Raw genomic sequence first — 20,000 nt, forward strand, 5'->3', positions numbered from 1 at the left:
TTGGAGTATTTCGAAAAATTCCTTTAAAATTGGAGAATTTCGAAAATTTCCTATAAAATTAGAGAATTTTGAAAATTTCCTATAAAATTAGAGAATTTCTTAAACTTCCTATAAAATTGTAGAATTTCAAAAATCTGTTATAAAATTGGAGAATTTGGTGAATTTCCTATAAAATTGAAGAATTTTGAAAATTTCCTATAAAATTGGAGAATTTCTAAAAATTTCTATAAAATTGGAGAATTTCGAAAATTTCCTATCAAATTATAGAATTTTCAACATTTCCTATAAAATTGGAGAATTTCGAAAATTACATATGAAATTGGAGAATCTCGAAAATTTTCTATAAAATTGGAGAATTTCGAAAAATTTCTTATAAAATTGGAGAATTTCAAAATTTTCCTATAAAACTGGAGAATTTCGAAAATTTTCTATAAAATTGGAGAATTTCGAAAATATTCCATAAAATTGGAAAATTTCTTATAAAATTAAGGATTTAGAAAAATTTCTATTAAATTGGAGAATTTTGAAAATTTTTTATTAAATTGGAAAATTTCGAAAAATTTCTTGTAAAATTGGAGAATTTTTAAAAAATTTCCTATAAAATAGGATTTCGAAAATTTCCTATTAAATAGGAGAATTTTGAAAATTTCTCATTAACTTGGAGAATTTCGAAAATTTCCTATGAAGTTGGAGAATTTCGTAAATTTATTATAAAATTGGAAAATTTCGAAAATTTCCTATAAAGTTGGAGAATTTCGTTAATTTCCTATAAAATTGGAGAATTTCGAAAATATCCTATTAAAATAATAAATTTTGAAAAATTCCTATAAAAATACCAATATTTCGAAAAATTTCGAAAATTTCCTAAAAATAAAAAAATTTAAAATTTCTTATAAAAAAAAGAAATTTCCTATAAAATTAGGAAATTTTGAAAATTTCCTATAAAAATAGAAAATTTTGAAAAAAGTAATTTCGAGAAAATATTGTTTAAGAAATGATTTGTATTTATAAATAATTTATATGACAAAAGTCAACGTTCATATATTTGTCATAAACTTAAAACTGTTCGTAACATTTTCTAATTAGCAACAAACGAAAAATAAACTAAATGATTTAATTAAAACTCATTATGACGGGCGATGGTGTGAACAGTTTTTGTTTTAGTATTGATCTTTTTTCATCAATTTAAGTTTATATTTTTTTTTCTATTTTAAGATTGGAATTTTCTTTACGTTTTATAAATTTTCAAGTGTCAGCGTTTAGTTTTATGGTTTTTTCTATATTTGCTTTTTGTACAAGCAATTTACGTTGGCGTTCTTATTAATAATTTTTGCTTATTTTAGTTTTTTATTGCAATTTTAGCAAATTTTTTTCCATTTTAAAATATTTTATTTTATAATTTGCTGGCGAATTATTAATGAAATTCGTTTTTTTATTTTTTTTTCTTTTTAATTTTCTGCAATTTGTGTACCTTATTTAATATTAAAAATAAAGCAAAACAATGTACTTAATTAATTATATCTTTTTAAGTAAATTAAAACAGCAATACTTAGTTGCTTTTAACTTTAATTGAAAATTAATAAAATAATTAAAAAAAAAAAATATGTAAAATTTGTAACAAATTACATTTAAAATGTAAAAACATGAAATATGAATTCATTTTAAGCACAAAAATAAAATGTATATTTTTTCATAAAGTAATAAAAGAATAATAAAAAACATGAAATAAAACATAAAGTTACTAAACTAAATAGTATTAAAATTCTTTTGCAATAATAATAACACAAAGATCTTGTTAAAATCAGAAAATTGCACAAAATGTTTTTCTTTTTTAAAATATCGAAATTCATTAATTTTACGCAAGCTTTTCAATATTTAATTTATATTAAATGTTTAGTATGTAATAGTAAATTTACTAATATTTATTAATTTTCAGTTTTTACTTTATAGTTTTAATCACATACATGTGTATTTTAAAATGTATGTTTGTCTTTGTCCCCTTTAACTGTGTAAATTATAATGTTTAACTAAACTTCTAGCAGTTTTAAAGTAGAAATTACACCATTTTTCTCTAACACAGTTAAAATGTTTAAAATTCTATTTGAAAATAGGAAATTAGGGTTTGAGATAATAACAAATTTCATTAAGAACATGTTTCTAAAGAAAACTTTGCTTTACTCCAAACTGTAGAAAAAGAATTTTTTAATTTCGAAAATTTTTGAAAAAGTTAAATTTATTTAAAAAAATTCTTTATAAGAAAAAGATAAATTTTCAACATTTTCTATATTATGAAATTTCTCTAAAAAATAAAATTTTTTTATAAAAACTAGATATTTTCAAAATTTTTCTAAAAAAAATGAGAAATTTTCTATAAGAGAAGATAAATTTTCAAAAATTTTCTATAAAAAAATAAATTTTAAACAAACCTTTTTAAAAATTTTCTTTAAAAAATTAAAATTTTCAATAAAGTTTTCTATAAAAATTTAAAATTTTCAAAAAAAATTTCTATAAAAATTTAAATTTTCGAAAATTTTCTATAAAAGAATAGAAATTCCAAAAGTTTTCTATAAAGAATATGAAATTTTCAAAATTTTTCTAAAAAAATAGATCTTTTTAAAAATTTTCTATAAAAATAATGAAAATTTTCTATAAAAAATAGAAATTTTCAAAAATTTTCTATAAAAAAAAAAATTTAATTTTTAACAAATTTCTTAAATAAAAGAAATTTTTTATAAAAAATGGATTTTTTTTTTTTCAAAAATTTTCTATAAAAATATAAATTTTCAACGTTTTTCTATAAAAAATAATAATTTTCGATAATAAATAGAAATGTTCATAATTTTTCTATTAAAAATGAGAAATTTTCTATAAAAGAAGATAAATTTTAAAAATTTCTTAAAAATAAAATAAATTTAAAACAAATTTCTTAAATAAAAGAAATTTTTTATAAAAAAGAAATTTTTTATAAAAAATAAATTTTTTCAAAAATTTTCTATAAAAAAAAGACATTTTTTCAAAATTTTCTATAAAAAATAGAAATTTTCAAAAAAATTTTTACAAAAATAGAAATTTTCAGAATTTTTCTACAAAAAATTTAAATTTTCTGTAAAAAAGAGAATTTTTCTATAGAAAATTTCTCAACATTCTATAGAAAACTTCTTCTCAACTTTCTATAGAAAATTTCTTCTCAACATTCTAAAGAAAATTTCTTCTCAACATTCTATGAAAAATTTCTCTCAACTTTCTATAGAAAATTTATCAACTTTCTACAGAAAATTTCTCAGAATCTGGGTAAACTTCTCAATATTCCGAAGAAAATTTCTTCTCAACATTCTATAAAAAATTTCTCTCAACTTTCTATAGAAAATTTATCAACTTTCTACAGAAAATTTCTCAGAATCTGGGTAAACTTTTCTATAGAAATTTTCTCATATTATGAGTAAATTTTTCTATAGAAAATTTCTCATATTATGAGTAAATTTTTCTATAGAAAATTTCTCATATTATGAGTAAACTTTTCTATAGAAAATTTCTCATATTATGAGTAAACTTTTCTATAGAAAATTTCTCATATTATGAGTAAACTTTTCTATAGAAAATTTCTCATATTATGAGTAAACTTTTCTATAGAAAATTTCTCATATTATGAGTAAACTTTTCTATAGAAAATTTCTCATATTATGAGTAAACTTTTCTATAGAAAATTTCTCATATTATGAGTAAACTTTTCTATAGAAAATTTCTCATATTATGAGTAAACTTTTCTATAGAAAATTTCTCATATTATGAGTAAACTTTTCTATAGAAAATTTCTCATATTATGAGTAAACTTTTCTATAGAAAATTTCTCATATTATGAGTAAACTTTTCTATAGAAAATTTCTCATATTATGAGTAAACTTTTCTATAGAAAATTTCTCATATTATGAGTAAACTTTTCTATAGAAAATTTCTCATATTATGAGTAAACTTTTCTATAGAAAATTTCTCATATTATGAGTAAACTTTTCTATAGAAAATTTCTCATATTATGAGTAAACTTTTCTATAGAAAATTTCTCATATTATGAGTAAACTTTTCTATAGAAAATTTCTCATATTATGAGTAAACTTTTCTATAGAAAATTTCTCATATTATGAGTAAACTTTTCTATAGAAAATTTCTCATATTATGAGTAAACTTTTCTATAGAAAATTTCTCATATTATGAGTAAACTTTTCTATAGAAATTTTCTCATATTATGAGTAAACTTTTCTATAGAAAATTTCTCATATTATGAGTAAACTTTTCTATAGAAAATTTCTCATATTATGAGTAAACTTTTCTATAGAAAATTTCTCATATTATGAGTAAACTTTTCTATAGAAAATTTCTCATATTATGAGTAAACTTTTCTATAGAAATTTTCTCACATTATGAGTAAACTTTTCTATAGAAATTTTCTCCTATTATGAGTAAACTTTTCTATAGAAAATTTCTCATATTATGAGTAAACTTTTCTATAGAAAATTTCTCATATTATGAGTAAACTTTTCTATAGAAAATTTCTCATATTATGAGTAAACTTTTCTATAGAAAATTTCTCATATTATGAGTAAACTTTTCTATAGAAAATTTCTCATATTATGAGTAAACTTTTCTATAGAAAATTTCTCATATTATGAGTAAACTTTTCTATAGAAAATTTCTCATATTATGAGTAAACTTTTCTATAGAAAATTTCTCATATTATGAGTAAACTTTTCTATAGAAAATTTCTCATATTATGAGTAAACTTTTCTATAGAAAATTTCTCATATTATGAGTAAACTTTTCTATAGAAAATTTCTCATATTATGCGATACCTTTTTATAGAAAATTTCTCATATTATGAGTAAACTTTTCTATAGAAAATTTCTCATATTATGAGTAAACTTTTCTATAGAAATTTTCTTTAGGATTCTGAGTTTTTGAGTGAGAAATTTTCTATAGAGAATTTAGCTCAGTTTTTGAGAAAACTTTATTCCGATAATGAGAACAAATGAACAAATTCTTCTAAAGGAAACTTTCTTATAAAAACCCCAATTATTTATATCAATTTGATTACTTTTCTTTTACATTATATCCTGTTTCTTAGAGAACACTTTCTGTTAGAAAATATCACAAATCATTTTTTTCTTTTATCATTAAAACAAAAATATTGGCTTTTAAATATTATTTTTATTTGATTTTTTTCTTTTGTTTCTTTTTTTCCGATTTCTATTACAGACAACATACAATTTGCCACAAATAAATGCCAACTCAATCACAACAACAACAATAATAATTCTTGTGACACATTAGCATTAAAAAACGATCATAAGAAATGTAAAATTGATTTAGGAAATCAAAATGAAAATGTTTTAAAAATTCACCAACTAAAAGCAAATAATAATTCAATAGAAAATGAAAAAGATGATGATAATGATGTTGTTGTCAATGATGATGATTGTAAAGTAGTAGATGATGCAACCCTATTTGCTCAACTACATGGCGGTTGTTTGCATCATCATGATCATCAGCATTATCAATTAAATAGTACAGTTGTTTCCTCTACAGCGGTTTACACTAAAACAAACAATGCTGTGCATCATCAGTTACAAGATGAAAATTATTATGAAGAATTTTGAAAAAGGAAAAGTGTTAATATTGAATATTCTTTTTTACACTGTGTGACTTAATAATTAATAAATTTGTAAATTGATTTTTGCTAAACAAACATAATTTATGAAATGAATTCAACATATCGTTAAGCTTTTTATTTATAAAAATTTTTTTGTAAAATTTTTTAATTTTTAAATTATTATTTGTTATTATTTCATTTTATTTAATTTCTTTTTCTATGTAAAAAAAAATACTATAAATATGTACCTTACTTTTAATTAAGCTTTTAAACACAAATTAGTTACAAAAATTATAATTTGTAAGCAAAAAAGGAATTATAGTACAAGTTTAATTTGAGTTGTAAATGATTTTAAAATATTGTAATAAAACTGTGAATTGAATTAATAAAATGTAATGGAAAAATTATATTGTGTTTAATTTTATATTATTTATAATACATTTTTTAATTCACAAATTCACTTTTGTTTATATTTACTTAAGTACTTCATTCAGTACCCCCACAACTTATTCGGTACTTGTTCTAACTAATAAACTTTTGATAAGTAGTCCACATAGTATTCAGTCTATAGCCTAGTCTATAGTCCAGTCTATAGTCTACTCTATAGTCGAATCTATAGTGTAGTCTATAGTCTACTCTATAGTCGAATCTATAGTGTAGTCTATAGTCTACAGTCTATAGTCTACTTTATAGTCTTGTTTATGGTCAAATCTATAGTCTAGTTTATAGCCCAATATACATTCAAATCTATAGTCTAGTCTATAGTATAATCTATATTCTAGTTAATCTATAGTGTAGTCTATAATCTAGTCTATAGTCTAATCTATAGTTTAGTCTATAGTCTAGTCTATAGTCTAGTCTATAGTCTAGTCTATAGTCTGGTCTATAGTCTAGTCTATAGTCTACTCTATAGTCTAGTATGAAGTTTAGAATATAGTCTACTCTATAGTCTAGTCTATAGTATAGTCTATAGTATATTCTTGTATATAGTGTCTTACCTATGGTCTTATCTATAGTCTAGTCTATAGTCTAGTATGTAGTCTAGTCTATAGTCTAGTCTATAGTCTAGTCTGTAGTCTAGTCTATAGTCTAGTCTGCCGTCTAATCTATAGTCTAGTCTATAGTCTAGTATATACATAGTCTAGTATATAGTCTAGTCTATAGTCTAGTCTATAGTCTAGTCTAGTCTAGTCTATAGTCTAGTCTACAATCTAGTCTATAGTATAGTCTGTAGTTTAGCTTATAGTCAAGTCTATAGTCAGGTCTATAGTTTGGATTATAGTCTAGTCTATAGACTAGTCTACAGTCTAGTCTATAGTCTGGATTATGGTATAGTCTATAGTCTAGTATATAGTCTAGTCTATAGTCTATTCTATAGTCTAGTCTAAAGTATAATCTGTAGTCTAGTCTGTAGTCTAGCTTATAGTCAAGTTTATAGTCAGGTCTATAGTTTGGATTGTAGTCTAGTTTAAAGTATAGTCTAGTCTAAGGTATAGTCTATAGTCTAGTCTATAGACTAGATAGTCTAATCTATGGCCTAGTCTATAGTCTAGTCTATATTCTACTCTATAGTCTAGTCTATAGTATACTCTATAGTCTAATCTAGTCTATAGTATACTCTATAGTCTAATCTAGTCTATAGTCTAATTTATAGTCAGTCTATAGTATAATCTGTAGTCTAGTATATAGTCTAGTCTTTAGTCTAGTTTATAGTCAAGTCAATAGTCAGGTCTATAGTTTACATTATAGTCTAGTCTATAGTCTAGTTTATAGTCAAGTCTATAGTCAGGTCTATAATTTAGCCTATATTTTAGTCTATAGTCTAGCCTAAAGTCTTGTCTATAGTCTAGTCTATGGTCTAGTCACTAGCCTAGTATATAGCCTAGTCTATGGCCTAGTCTATAGTCTGGAATATTAATTCAATAATTATATTATTCACACATTTTGCTTACATACAATTTCTTCTTTCAATAATTGTAATAATCTAATAACAACAACATATTAATGATTTGCTAATATGCACCCCTTTCTACATTCTCACTCTACAACACTCTTTTTCGCGTTTGGCTTCATATATATGATGTAAATTAAAAGTGGTTTAATTTTATACAACAAAAATAATTTATTATAAACAATTAATTAACGTTTAATTCAAATTTAAACAGTAACATTAACTCTAAACACCTTATCACTTTAGAAATGTTAAGAAAACTAATGAAATGGAACAATAACAAAAAGCATCCTTCACTTATTGCAGTTGTTGTTATTGTTATTAGATTGTATTGGCTCTTTAATAACAACAACAACAATGACAATTTCTATTACCATTTGTTGCTTTAGTTATTTGTCTTCTTCTTTAGTTGCGAAAAATGTCTAAAGTGTTCGGTTGTTCGGTGTTAATAGTCCTGTTTAAATTATTCTAAAGCGTGTTAAAGTGTTTAATATTTAAATATTCTTGTTGAAAATTGTTTATAAATATCGTTATGGAAAAATTTTTATAAAAAAAAGTGTTAAATTATTACTTAAAAAAGTGTTTTACAATTTACCAAAAATTCAATGAAATTTTGTTAGGCCGAGCGCCGATTGTTGGTTTCCTTTTGTAGGGCCATTCGCTTTGTTAAGTGATGGAGAAGGCGTTAATCAAAGGGTGTAAAGGGAGAGTTTGGAGAGAAAAAAATTGTTTGAAACAAAGTCTGAAAGGAAAAGGTGTGAAAAATAATAATATTTAATGTTAAAGAAAAATAATTGGCGGGAATGTAGGTATGTAAATATGTATGTATGTATGTGTTGCAAAATGGCAATATTGTTTTTGTTTACAAACAGGCGAATTACCGTTATTTGAACAACAAAAGTAAAAGGTGAGTGATTTAAAATAACTAGAACAATTTGTTTTTGTTTCTTTATTATGACTATAGAAAAGTCTATAATAGTCTTGACTATAGAACAGCCTATAGTATTTTATAGCCTAGTCTATAGTTCAGTCTATAGTCTAGTCTATAGTCGGAGCTATAGTTTGGCCTATAGTCTAGTGGAAAATTAATTTAGTACTTTACATACTTTAGAGCTGCATGCACAAATTAGTTTAGGTTTAAAATGCACTGCTGCTGTTAAAATGTAGCATATTTTTAGGCTGTTATCTTAACAGCAAATTGGTTTGAAAAGCACTGTTCATTTTGTTAAAACAGTTCCTAACTTTACTCAGGAATTATCTATAAAAAGGCTCCGCATGGCTAAAATTTAATCCAAATTTAGAATAGCAGTGATCTGAATCCATTCCAGACTATTTTGTCTTGTATAAATCGTGCTAAAACTGGCTGTCTAGCGAGTTACACCTATGTTTCGCTGGGTTTGATGATTGTTATAACAAGTCTGCAGAAGTCGTTTCTGTAAAGATTCAATCTTTTGTCGTGAAGCTCAAAAGGACAATTGGCGTAAAGAACAAACCACTTTATTTGGGATAAATTCGTTAAAACATGCTAAAACTGGCTGCCTAGAGTGTTAAACCTATGTTCCACGAGGGCTAGGCATTATAAATGAAAGACATCCTCTTCTTCATGATAACATGTGCCGATTGAATCTTCTCTCGTTAAGCCCAGTCAAGTGACCAACAACTACTGCGATATTGTCTCGTAGCTGAGTTCTCGGCATACCTACTTAGACTTGTGATCGTGTTGGGTTGTATACATATGTATATTGTCCACATGATCATCGACGTTCTCCAGATAATCTCGATTGAATGCCTAGACTGCGATTGCTACTATAGATTATCACGAATCGAGCGTTTGTAGATGGAGAGAGCTATGGCAACAAAGCTGTCAGATAGATTTACTCAGATTCTCAGATTCCACATGATCATCGACGTTCTCCAGATAATCTCGATTGAATGCCTAGACTGCGATTGCTACTATAGATTATCACGAATCGAGCGTTTGTAGATGGAGAGAGCTATGGCAACAAAGCTGTCAGATAGATTTACTCAGATTCTCAGATTCCACATGATCATCGACGTTCTCCAGATAATCTCGATTGAATGCCTAGACTGCGATTGCTACTATAGATTATCACGAATCGAGCGTTTGTAGATGGAGAGAGCTATGGCAACAAAGCTGTCAGATAGATTTACTCAGATTCTGAGATATTTACACAGATTGTAAGAAATTTTCTGTAGAAAAGTTTTCTAAGATTGTGAGAAATTTTCTATAGAAAAGTTTACTCAGATTGTGAGAAATTTTCTATAGAAAAGTTTACTTAGATTGTGAGAAATTTTCTATAGAAAAGTTTACTCAGATTCTGAGAAATTTTCTATAGAAATGTTTACTTAGATTCTGAGAAATTTTCTATAGAAAAGTTTACTCAGATTGAGAGAAATTTTCTATAGAAAAGTTTACTCAGATTGTGAGAAATTTTCTATAGACAACTTTACTCAGATTCTGAGAAATTTTCTATAGAAAAGTTTACTCAGATACTGAGAAATTTTCTATAGAAAAGTTTACTCAGATACTGAGAAATTTTCTATAGAAAAGTTTATTCAGATTGTGAGAAATTTTCTATAGAAAACTTTACCCAGATTCTGAAAAATTTTCTATGGGAGATCTGTAGCTCAGATTTATTTAATTTTTTTTAAGAAAGCCTCATACACTGACAGAAATTTAGTTCTGGTTTTAAAAATCTGTCATCATTTTTCAAAAAATAACTACAGCCAGAAACATTATCAATAAAAATAAATATATATTTAATGTATGTAAAAATCTATACATATTAAATATTCTAAAAAATTTATAACAATTAAATGCACTTTTAAAAAATCTTTTCGAAAATGTTTTCAACAAAAATAATAAAAAAACGACGACAAAACTGAATACTTTAATCAAACTTTTTCGAATTGATTAATTCTCAGCTGAGGCACGATCAGCTTGATTATCAACATTAATATAATTTTCTTGAACATCTTTGACCATAAAATCGACCAAATTATCTAAATCATATTTATGTTGCCAATTCCAATCACGTCTAGCCTCAGAGTCATCGAATACTTGGGGCCAAGAGTCAGCAATCAATTGACGACTATCAGGCTTATAGGTCACATGTAAATTGGGTACATATTTGCTAAGTTTATCGACCAATTCTTCGGGTGTAAACGACATGGCAGTGACATTGTAGACACGACGTTGAAGTTGTTCTGAGGGGGCACGCATGAATTCGAGAAGGGCTCTGTAAGAGAATTTAGATTTGAAAATTTGTTATGAAATTCTATTTTAAAATACTACCTCAAGCAATCCTCGATGTACATCATGGGTAGACGGGTATCAGGCTTAAGGTAACACTGATATTTGCCAGTTCTCAAAGCCTCATGGAAAATAGCAACGGCATAATCTAAATTATAGGAAGTACAAGTTAATACACAGTTATATATTAAAATAGTAAATGTAAATTTCTAAACTTACCAGTAGTGCCACCACCTGGTGGATCACTGGAAATAACACCGGGGAAACGTAGACATCTAAAATCTAAACCAAACTTATGATAATAATACTCTCCAATCAATTCAGCATGAACCTTCGAAACACCATAAATGGTACGAGGACGTTGAATCTATAAAACAAGCAAAACCGGGAAATAATTAAGAAATGTATGTCATACACAAAAATTCATGAGTAACCTACTGTAACATTTGGTGTGGGATTGCGTGGACTGTCGGGACCAAAGGCACCAATAGTACTTGGTACAAATATACGTAAATTATATTGTTTAGCAAGTTCGATGACATTATGAACGCCTTCAATGTTGACTCTTAATAAAAGTGTGGCGAAAGGGGGAAGAGTGAAAAAGATATAAATTAATATTTTGCAATTTGTATTGTGTGTGTAAAAAGAGATATAAAAGGGTGTTTTAAGAAGAAGTGTTATAATATATATTAGATCTTTTCTATAGAAAATCTGGTTCACATACTGAGAAATTTTCATAGAAAATCTGTCTCGGATTTTGAGACCTTTTTTTTGTAGAATATTTGGCTTAGATTCTGAACAATTTTCATAGAAAATCTGACTCAGATTGTGAGCAATTTTCTATAGAAAATCTTACTAAGATTCTGAGTAATTTGCTATTAAAAATCTGACACAGATTCTGAGCAATTTCCCATAGAATATTTAACTCAGACTCTGAGCAATTTCGGAGTAATTTTCTCTAGAAAAGTTTACTCAGATACTGAGAAATTTTCTCTAGAAGAGTTCACTCAGATACTGAGAAATTCTCTTTAGAAAAGTTTACTCAGATTGTGAGAAACTTTCTATAGAAAATTTTACTCAGATTGTGAGACATTTTTTATAGAAAAGTTTACTTAGATTGTGAGAAATTTTCTATAGGAAAGTTTACTCAAATTGTGAGACATTTTCTATTGAAATGTTTACTCAGATTCTGAGAAATTTTCTATGGAAAAGTTTACTCAGATACTGAGAAATTTTCTATAGAAAAATTTACTAGAATTTTGATATTTTCTATAGAAAAGTTTACGCAGATTGTGAGAAATTATCTGTAGAAAAGTTTACTCAGATTGTGAGAAATTTTCTATAGAAAAGTTTACTCAGATTGTGAGAAATTTTCTATAGAAAAGTTTACTCAGATACTGAGAAACTTTCTATAGAAAAGTTTACTCAGATTGTGAGAAATATTCTATAGAAAAATTTAATCAGATTATAAGACATTTTTTATAGAAAAGTTTACTCACAATGTGAGAAATTTTCTGTAGAAAAGTTTACTCAGATTGTGAGAAATTTTCTATAGAAAAGTTTACTTACAATGTGAGAAATTTTCTATAGAAAAGTTTACTCACAATGTGAGAAATTTTCTATAGAAAGGTTTACTCACAATGTGAGAAATTTTCTATAGAAAAGTTTACTCAGATTGTAAGAAATTTTCTATAGAAAATTTTACTCACAAAGTGAGAAATTTTCTATAGAAAAGTTTACTCACAATGTGAGAAATTTTCTATAGAAAATTTAACTCAGATTGGGAGAAAATTTCTATAGAAAATATAGCGCAGATACTGAGGAATCAACTCATTTAGTTGTGGATTAATTAACACCACTTTTCTTAAACACCCTGTACAAGACAACGACATATTTAAGGAAATAATTGTTGGATATTTTTGCAGACACGCTATTTAAAAATAATTTCTTAACTTTAAAGTAATTAGATGACAAAACCAACATAAACTAGTGCAATAATAACTGAAGATTAAATCAACATGGTGAAAGTAATACAATTTTGTATATATAATGTAACGGTATTACTTTCTTGATACATACCTTACCGCCAGCGGTACATTTTGTTCACCTACTGCACTCAACAAGGCAGAGAAATGTATCAACCAATCGATACGATGATCGACAACAATCTTTTGTAAGCCTTTAAAATCTAAAATATCAGCAAAAATATATGGTCCACTTTCGACGACCGCTTGACTAGGTTTAATAATATCAGATAAAATGACATTGCTGTCACCATATTGAGAACGCAATAGTTTAGCGCATTCAATACCCAATTGACCCAAACCACCTGCAAGTTAAAAGGAAAATAATTATAGATTTAGGATCTTAAGATAAGAAAAACATTTTCACAAACGCTTTTGTTTATGCGTTTGCACCGTGCGACATGTCACGATATTTATATATAAAAATTTTATTAATCATTAAGAAAATGTTTTTCATTTATAAATTTATAAACATATATATAAATCTATTAAAAGTAGCGATCAGACGATCACACTTATCTTACGCAGAAAATCATCTGTTTATTTTGTTTTGAAAAATTTTCGTGTTTTTTTTTAACGAAAAACAAACTGCACGAATATTAAACATTTGAAAATTGTTATTGTTTTATGAACAGATATTTTATTCCCATATCCAAATATGTTTATTTTATGGTTTTCAAGACCCGCGCAAAGAAACATATCGTGACGCATGCACGTGTTTTTCATAATATTTTCGAATAATTTATGACCTTGAAAAATTCGCAGAATGTTTTTTTCCGGTTGCCAAAAATCATTTTCTTTTAATAAAACTTTTAGCATCTATAGTTTTTTGTTTAAATATTTTTCGAAAGAACTATAGTATTCTTTGTATCTATAAGCAACTTTCAAAGAAAATGGCCGTTTAAGAAACAAGAAAATATTTTTAAAAAATTTGTTGTTATTTTAATTTCTATAAATTTATTTTTCTGTAGTTATAAATAAAATTATTTTATTTTTTAAATAAATAGTTTTCGATAAAGCCACGAGCCTAAACTATTCTGAAATTTTGCGTATGCTTCTATAATTTGCTCAAAGTTCAAGTGTTTTTTGTTCTCAAATTTTACTATAAGTTTTTGAAAATTGTCTAATATGTACAATATGATTTAGTGATTAAAGATTGTTGCTCTTTTGCCAATTTAATTTTAAACAAATACCTAAAGAACTATTTAATAAAAACACCCTCGCTCTTACGCGTGATTTATTTTTAATGTAATAACAAAATATACGCGTGTACATAACGTGTGTCACCAGAAAGTCCCCTCGAACACCTAAAGACTTGTCAAATAATCGATACATTTGTAAACATTCACGGAAAATTAAAATTTTGAAATAGTACTAACTTATAACAAAAATAGTAATTTTTAGGAATTAAGGTACATACTAACCTATTGACTAGACTAGATTATATACTGGACTATAAACTAGACTACAGACTAGAATATAGACTAGACTATAGACTAGACTACAGACTAGAATATAGCCTTGACAATATACTAGACCATATACTAGTCTATAGTCTAGTCTGTAGTCTAGTCTATAGTCTAGTCTATAGTCTAGTCTATAGTCTAGTCTATAGTCTAGTCTATAGTCTAGTCTATAGTCTAGTCTATAGTCTAGTCTATAGTCTAGTCTATAGTCTAGTCTATAGTCTAGTCTATAGTCTAGTCTATAGTCTAGTCTATAGTCTAGTCTATAGTCTAGTCTATAGTCTAGTCTATAGTCTAGTCTACAGTCTAGTCTATAGTCTAGTCTACAGTCTAGTCTATAGTCTAGTCTATAGTCTAGTTTATAGTCTAGTCTATAGTCTAGTCTATAGTCTAGTCTATAGTCTAGTCTATAGTCTAGTCTATAGTCCAGTCTATAGTCTAGTCTATAGTCTAGTCTATAGTCTAGCCTATATTCTAGTCTGTAGTCCAGTCTATAGTCTAGTCTATAGTCTAGTCTATAGTCTAGTCTATAGTCTAGTCTATAGTCTAGTCTATAGTCTAGTCTATAGTCTAGTCTATAGTCTAGTCTATAGTCTAGTCTATAGTCTAGTCTATAGTCTAGTCTATAGTCTAGTCTATAGTCTAGTCTATAGTCTAGTCTAGTCTATAGTCTAGTCTATAGTCTAGTCTATAGTCTAGTCTATAGTCTAGTCTATAGACTATAGACTAGACTATAGTCTAATCTATAGTCTAGTCTATAGTCTAATCTATAGTCTAGTCTATAGTCTAATCTATAGTCTAGTCTATAGTCTAGTCTATAGTCTAGTCTACTATAGACTAGACTATAGACTAGACTTTAGACTAGACTATAGACTGGACTAGACTATAGACTAGACTAGACTAGACTAGACTAGACTAGACTAGACTAGACTATAGACTAGACTAGACTATAGACTAGACTAGACTATAGACTATAGACTATAGACTAGACTAGACTATAGACTAGACTAGACTATAGACTAGACTAGACTAGACTAGACTAGACTATAGACTAGACTAGACTATAGACTAGATTATAACTAGACTATAGACTAGACTATAGACTAGACTATAGACTAGACTATAGACTAGACTATAGACTAGACTATAGACTAGACTATAGATTAGACTATAGTCTAGTCTATAGTCTATAGACTAGACTATAGACTAGACTATAGACTAGACTAGACTATAGACTAGACTAGACTATAGACTAGACTAGACTATAGACTAGACTAGACTATAGACTAGACTAGACTATAGACTAGACTAGACTATAGACTAGACTATAGACTAGACTATAGACTAGACTATAGACTAGACTATAGACTAGACTATAGACTAGACTATGGACTAGACTATAGACTAGACTATAGACTAGACTATGGACTAGACTATAGACTAGACTATAGACTAAACTATAGACTAGACTATAGACTAGACTGTAGACTAGACTATAGACTAGACTATAGACTAGACTATAGACTAGACTATAGACTAGACTATAGACTAGACTATAGACTAGACTATAGACTAGACTATAGACTAGACTATAGACTAAACTATAGACTAGACTATAGACTAGACTATAGACTAGACTATAGACTAGACTATAGACTAGACTATAGACTAGACTATAGACTAGACTATAGACTAGACTATAGACTAGACTATAGACTAGACTATAGACTAGACTATAGACTAGACTATAGACTAGACTATAGACTAGACTATAGACTAGACTATAGATTAGACTATAGTCTAGTCTATAGTCTATAGACTAGACTATAGACTAGACTAGACTATAGACTAGACTAGACTATAGACTAGACTATAAACTAGACTATAGACTAGACTATAGACTAGACTATAGACTAGACTATAGACTAGACTATAGACTAGACTATGGACTAGACTATGGACTAGACTATAGACTAGACTATAGACTAGACTATGGACTAGACTATAGACTAGACTATAGACTAGACTAGACTATAGACTAGACTATAGACTAGACTATAGACTAGACTATAGACTAGACTATAGACTAGACTATAGACTAGACTATAGACTAGACTAGACTATAGACTAGACTATAGACTAGACTATAGCCTAGACTATAGCCTAGACTATAGACTAGACTATAGACTAGACTATAGACTAGACTATAGACTAGACTATAGACTAGACTATAGACTAGACTATAGACTAGACTAGACTATAGACTAGACTATAGACTAGACTAGACTAGACTATGACTAGACTAGACTATAGACTAGACTATAGACTAGACTATAGACTAGACTATAGACTAGACTATAGACTAGACTATAGACTAGACTATAGACTAGACTATAGACTAGACTATAGACTAGACTATAGACTAGACTATAGACTAGACTATAGACTAGACTATAGACTAGACTATAGACTAGACTATAGACTAGACTATAGACTAGACTAGACTAGACTAGACTACACTATAGACTAGACTATAGACTACACTATAGACTAGTCTAGTATGATGAAAAGCGGTGGAACCTAAATCATATTTGTCCATTATGTACAGAGGCTGTCTTGATATTGGGTACAACGCCTCAGACCAGTCTGGAATCTAAACATATATGTAGTTATGTAAATTGGCTCTTAAAATCAGGGTATCAAGTATCCACAAAGAAAATAGATCGCATCTATCACACCTGCACTATAATTTGACAGGGCGCCCTGAATCAAAATATTAACCAAAGAAGACTACGCTGCAAATACCTTCCTTCGGGTCGCCGCAATCTCTGTCTACACTGACCAATAACTTTACGGGTACTGGCTTGAGAATTTTCTCCTATAAGCCGGGTCTTATGGTTTCCATCAGGTTATCTAGTACTGGAAATTACGCCATGATGGACAAAATCTCGAGACGTCACCCAATAACAAGTGCGTATACAGTCCTACATCTCTCAAAGTAAGGCTTAATCTTGGTCGCATACATATTAGCAAATACATTTACTCCCAATTACAACTAGGACAAGAGAGTAGAGTCAGATATATCGGTACAAGCCTCTATATACATATATATTATATAAATATTTTTTACCGGATAAATAATGAAATCATACTCTGAAGTGCATTGGGTAAGGTCACAACATATCACATTTGCAACGATTTAGATCAGAAAAATATACTCAAAATCAATTGGATTTTCAAATGAATTGACCTCGAAGGTTATATGCTTATAATTTGTTGAACTAAAAAGTAATAATATATTTTTATAAGTAATCTTATATTTCGAAGAATTTTTGATATAGATTTTTTCAAATTCAAATTTATTATTAATTTTCATATTCTATAATTTGTTTATCGTTAGTTATTGATGAAACACTCAATTTAAAAATTAAATTAATAATTTATTTTTTCCAGTTATTTTCTTTATTTTCGTAGTTTTTAAATTCTCGTTATTGAATAAGAAAAATTAATTCACTAAAGTTTTTATAGTTAATTATAATCACTCACTATTGCAATATTATTTTTTCAAAATTTATTATATAACAATTAATTGAATTTATTAAGTTATAAATAATTTTCATTCAATATTCCAACACCCACCAGTAATTAGAATTTTTGGTGGACGACCCATAGTTCCATTATGTACAGAACGCCTTAAAAATTCTGTCGCTTTTGGCGTCAGGCGTCCTGTACTCACGGTGCTTTGCACCACTGTTGTAAAACACTTCCGAAACATTTAAAATTTATAAATCAAACACTTCAAGGATTTTCACAAATTTCACTTATTTTCACTTCTTTCAATTTTCAAAACGATTCAAAACTAATGAAACGTTTTTCCCACAAAACGTTTCGTAAAGAAGAATAAATTCTATACGACCGATGTCGTCGAAGTTAAATATTCAACTGATTTCACTTTTATTGTGCGATTTTCAATATTTTCTATCAACATCGCCATGGAATTGTGTTGAGTTTTCATGTTATTGTGCGAGTGTGTTTGGGGAGTGGATTTGTTTTTCTGCTGTTGTTGTTTTTTTTAGTTTTCTATATAGAACTTGGAAATTGTCTGACGTTCATTTAAATCATATCGTCATCGACATCATCATCTTCATCACTACAAAAACAAAATCATCCCACAGTTTTTTTTAGTGATGTTGTTGTTTTTATGAAAATTTTCTTGCCGTATACAACCATACCCCCATGAAGAAGACACACATTCATCTACTCATCTATCGGTTCACATGCCCGGGAACAAGTGAATCTTTTATTCTATTAAGGGGTAAATAAATATTGTATGTTGTCGCTGTCGGTTTACATGGCTCTATGTGTGTTTTAATGATTCGTTTTGAGGTTTTTTCACTTTAATGAAATTAATTTAAGCGTTTATGTTATTTTTGGTACGAATGTGTATTTATACCATATTGTCGTTATATGTAGTTTTTTTCTGAGTTCCTTTATGATTTATTAAGAAAGTACTTATTTTACTAACACGTGTTTGCTTTAGCTAACGCAAATTATTCCAACAAAAAATATTCTCCAAGGGGCCCGTACTCAAAGTATGTTTGTGGTGCAAATTTTGTTGGTACCGAAATGTTATTGATCAAACAAATTTATGTATGTATGTATGTAAAAAAAATTAGGAGTACGTGACAGATTAGTGTATCACTTGATATATACACTTTGTATACTAGTTGTCAGATGGTTTGTATTCAGAATCTATCTATCTATCTATCGAGCGAGCGAGCGAGCGAGAGCGAGGAGAGCGAGCGAGCGAGCGAGCGAGCGAGCGAGCGAGCGAGCGAGCGAGCGAGCGAGCGAGCGAGCGAGCAGCGAGGAGGAGCGAGCGAGCGAGCGAGCGAGCGAGCGAGCGAGCGCGAGAGCGAGCGAGCGAGCGAGCGAGCGAGCGAGAGAGCGAGCGAGCGAGCGAGCGAGCGAGCGAGCGAGCGAGCGAGCGAGCGAGCGAGCGAGCGAGCGAGCGAGCGAGCGAGCGAGCGAGCGAGCGAGCGAGCGAGCGAGCGAGCGAGGAGCGAGCTAGCGAGCGAGCGAGCGAGCGAGCGAGCGAGCGAGCGAGCGAGCGAGCGAGCGAGCGAGCGAGCGAGCAGCGAGCGAGCGAGCGAGCGAGCGAGCGAGCGAGCGAGCGAGCGAGCGAGCGAGCGAGCGAGCGAGCGAGCGAGCGAGCGAGCGAGCGAGCGAGCGAGCGAGCGAGGAGCGAGCGAGCGAGGCGAGCGAGCGAGCGAGCGAGCGAGCAGCGAGCGAGCGAGCGAGCGAGCGAGCGAGCGAGCGAGCGAGCGAGCGAGCGAGCGAGCGAGCGAGCGAGCGAGCGAGCGAGCGAGCGAGCGAGCGAGCGAGCGAGCGAGAGCGAGCGAGCGAGCGAGCGAGCGAGCGAGCGAGCGAGCGAGCGAGCGAGCGAGCGAGCGAGCGAGCGAGAGAGCGAGCGAGAGAGCGAGCGAGCGAGCGAGCGAGCGAGGAGCGAGCGAGCGAGCGAGCGAGCGAGCGAGCGCGAGCGAGCGAGCGAGCGAGCGAGAGCGAGCGAGCGAGCGAGCGAGCGAGGAGCGAGCGAGAGCGAGCGAGCGAGCGAGCGAGCGACGAGCGAGCGAGCGAGCGAGCG

General features: G+C 29.4%; 2 protein-coding genes across 3 annotated transcripts in view; one reads left to right on the forward strand and one right to left on the reverse strand.

The window, feature by feature from the left end:
* The window catches only part of LOC119613163 (transcription factor mef2A), a 22,354-nt gene extending 16,316 nt beyond the window's left edge, over positions 1-6,038 (forward strand). For both annotated transcript variants that reach the window (XM_037969106.1, XM_037969107.1), the window contains exon 4: positions 5,248-6,038. In XM_037969106.1, coding sequence (XP_037825034.1) covers positions 5,248-5,648 — 401 coding nt within the window. In that variant the 3' untranslated portion in view covers positions 5,649-6,038. The remainder of the gene's footprint in view (positions 1-5,247) is intronic.
* Positions 6,039-10,349: 4,311 nt separating this feature from the next.
* On the reverse strand, positions 10,350-18,328 carry LOC119613164 (L-threonine 3-dehydrogenase, mitochondrial). Its single transcript, XM_037969109.1, has 6 exons — positions 17,996-18,328; positions 12,946-13,195; positions 11,305-11,431; positions 11,086-11,233; positions 10,909-11,014; positions 10,350-10,852 (listed from the first exon to the last, which is right to left on the reverse strand). Exons 1-6 carry the CDS (start codon positions 18,129-18,131, stop codon positions 10,528-10,530), a joined length of 1,092 nt encoding a protein of 363 aa, XP_037825037.1. The 5' UTR covers positions 18,132-18,328; the 3' UTR covers positions 10,350-10,527.
* Between the last annotated feature and the right edge of the window lie 1,672 nt (positions 18,329-20,000).

This window comes from Lucilia sericata, unplaced genomic scaffold, assembly GCF_015586225.1.
Source record: "Lucilia sericata isolate MDLA Ls3-8-SP2 unplaced genomic scaffold, ASM1558622v1 Contig001992F_arrow, whole genome shotgun sequence".
In the NCBI taxonomy this organism is placed as follows: domain Eukaryota; kingdom Metazoa; phylum Arthropoda; class Insecta; order Diptera; family Calliphoridae; genus Lucilia; species Lucilia sericata.

What these genes read in the sequence shown, in the direction of transcription:
- LOC119613164 (XM_037969109.1), bottom strand. Translation starts at nt 18,131, where the DNA reads ATGTTTCGGAAGTGTTTTACAACAGTGGTGCAAAGCACCGTGAGTACA. An exon ending in ATCCCACACCAAATGTTACA is followed by an intron (nt 11,234 to 11,304) that starts GTAGGTTACTCA and finishes CTTGTTTTATAG; the next exon opens with ATTCAACGTCCTCGTACCAT. An exon ending in ACCAGGTGGTGGCACTACTG is followed by an intron (nt 11,015 to 11,085) that starts GTAAGTTTAGAA and finishes CCTATAATTTAG; the next exon opens with ATTATGCCGTTGCTATTTTC.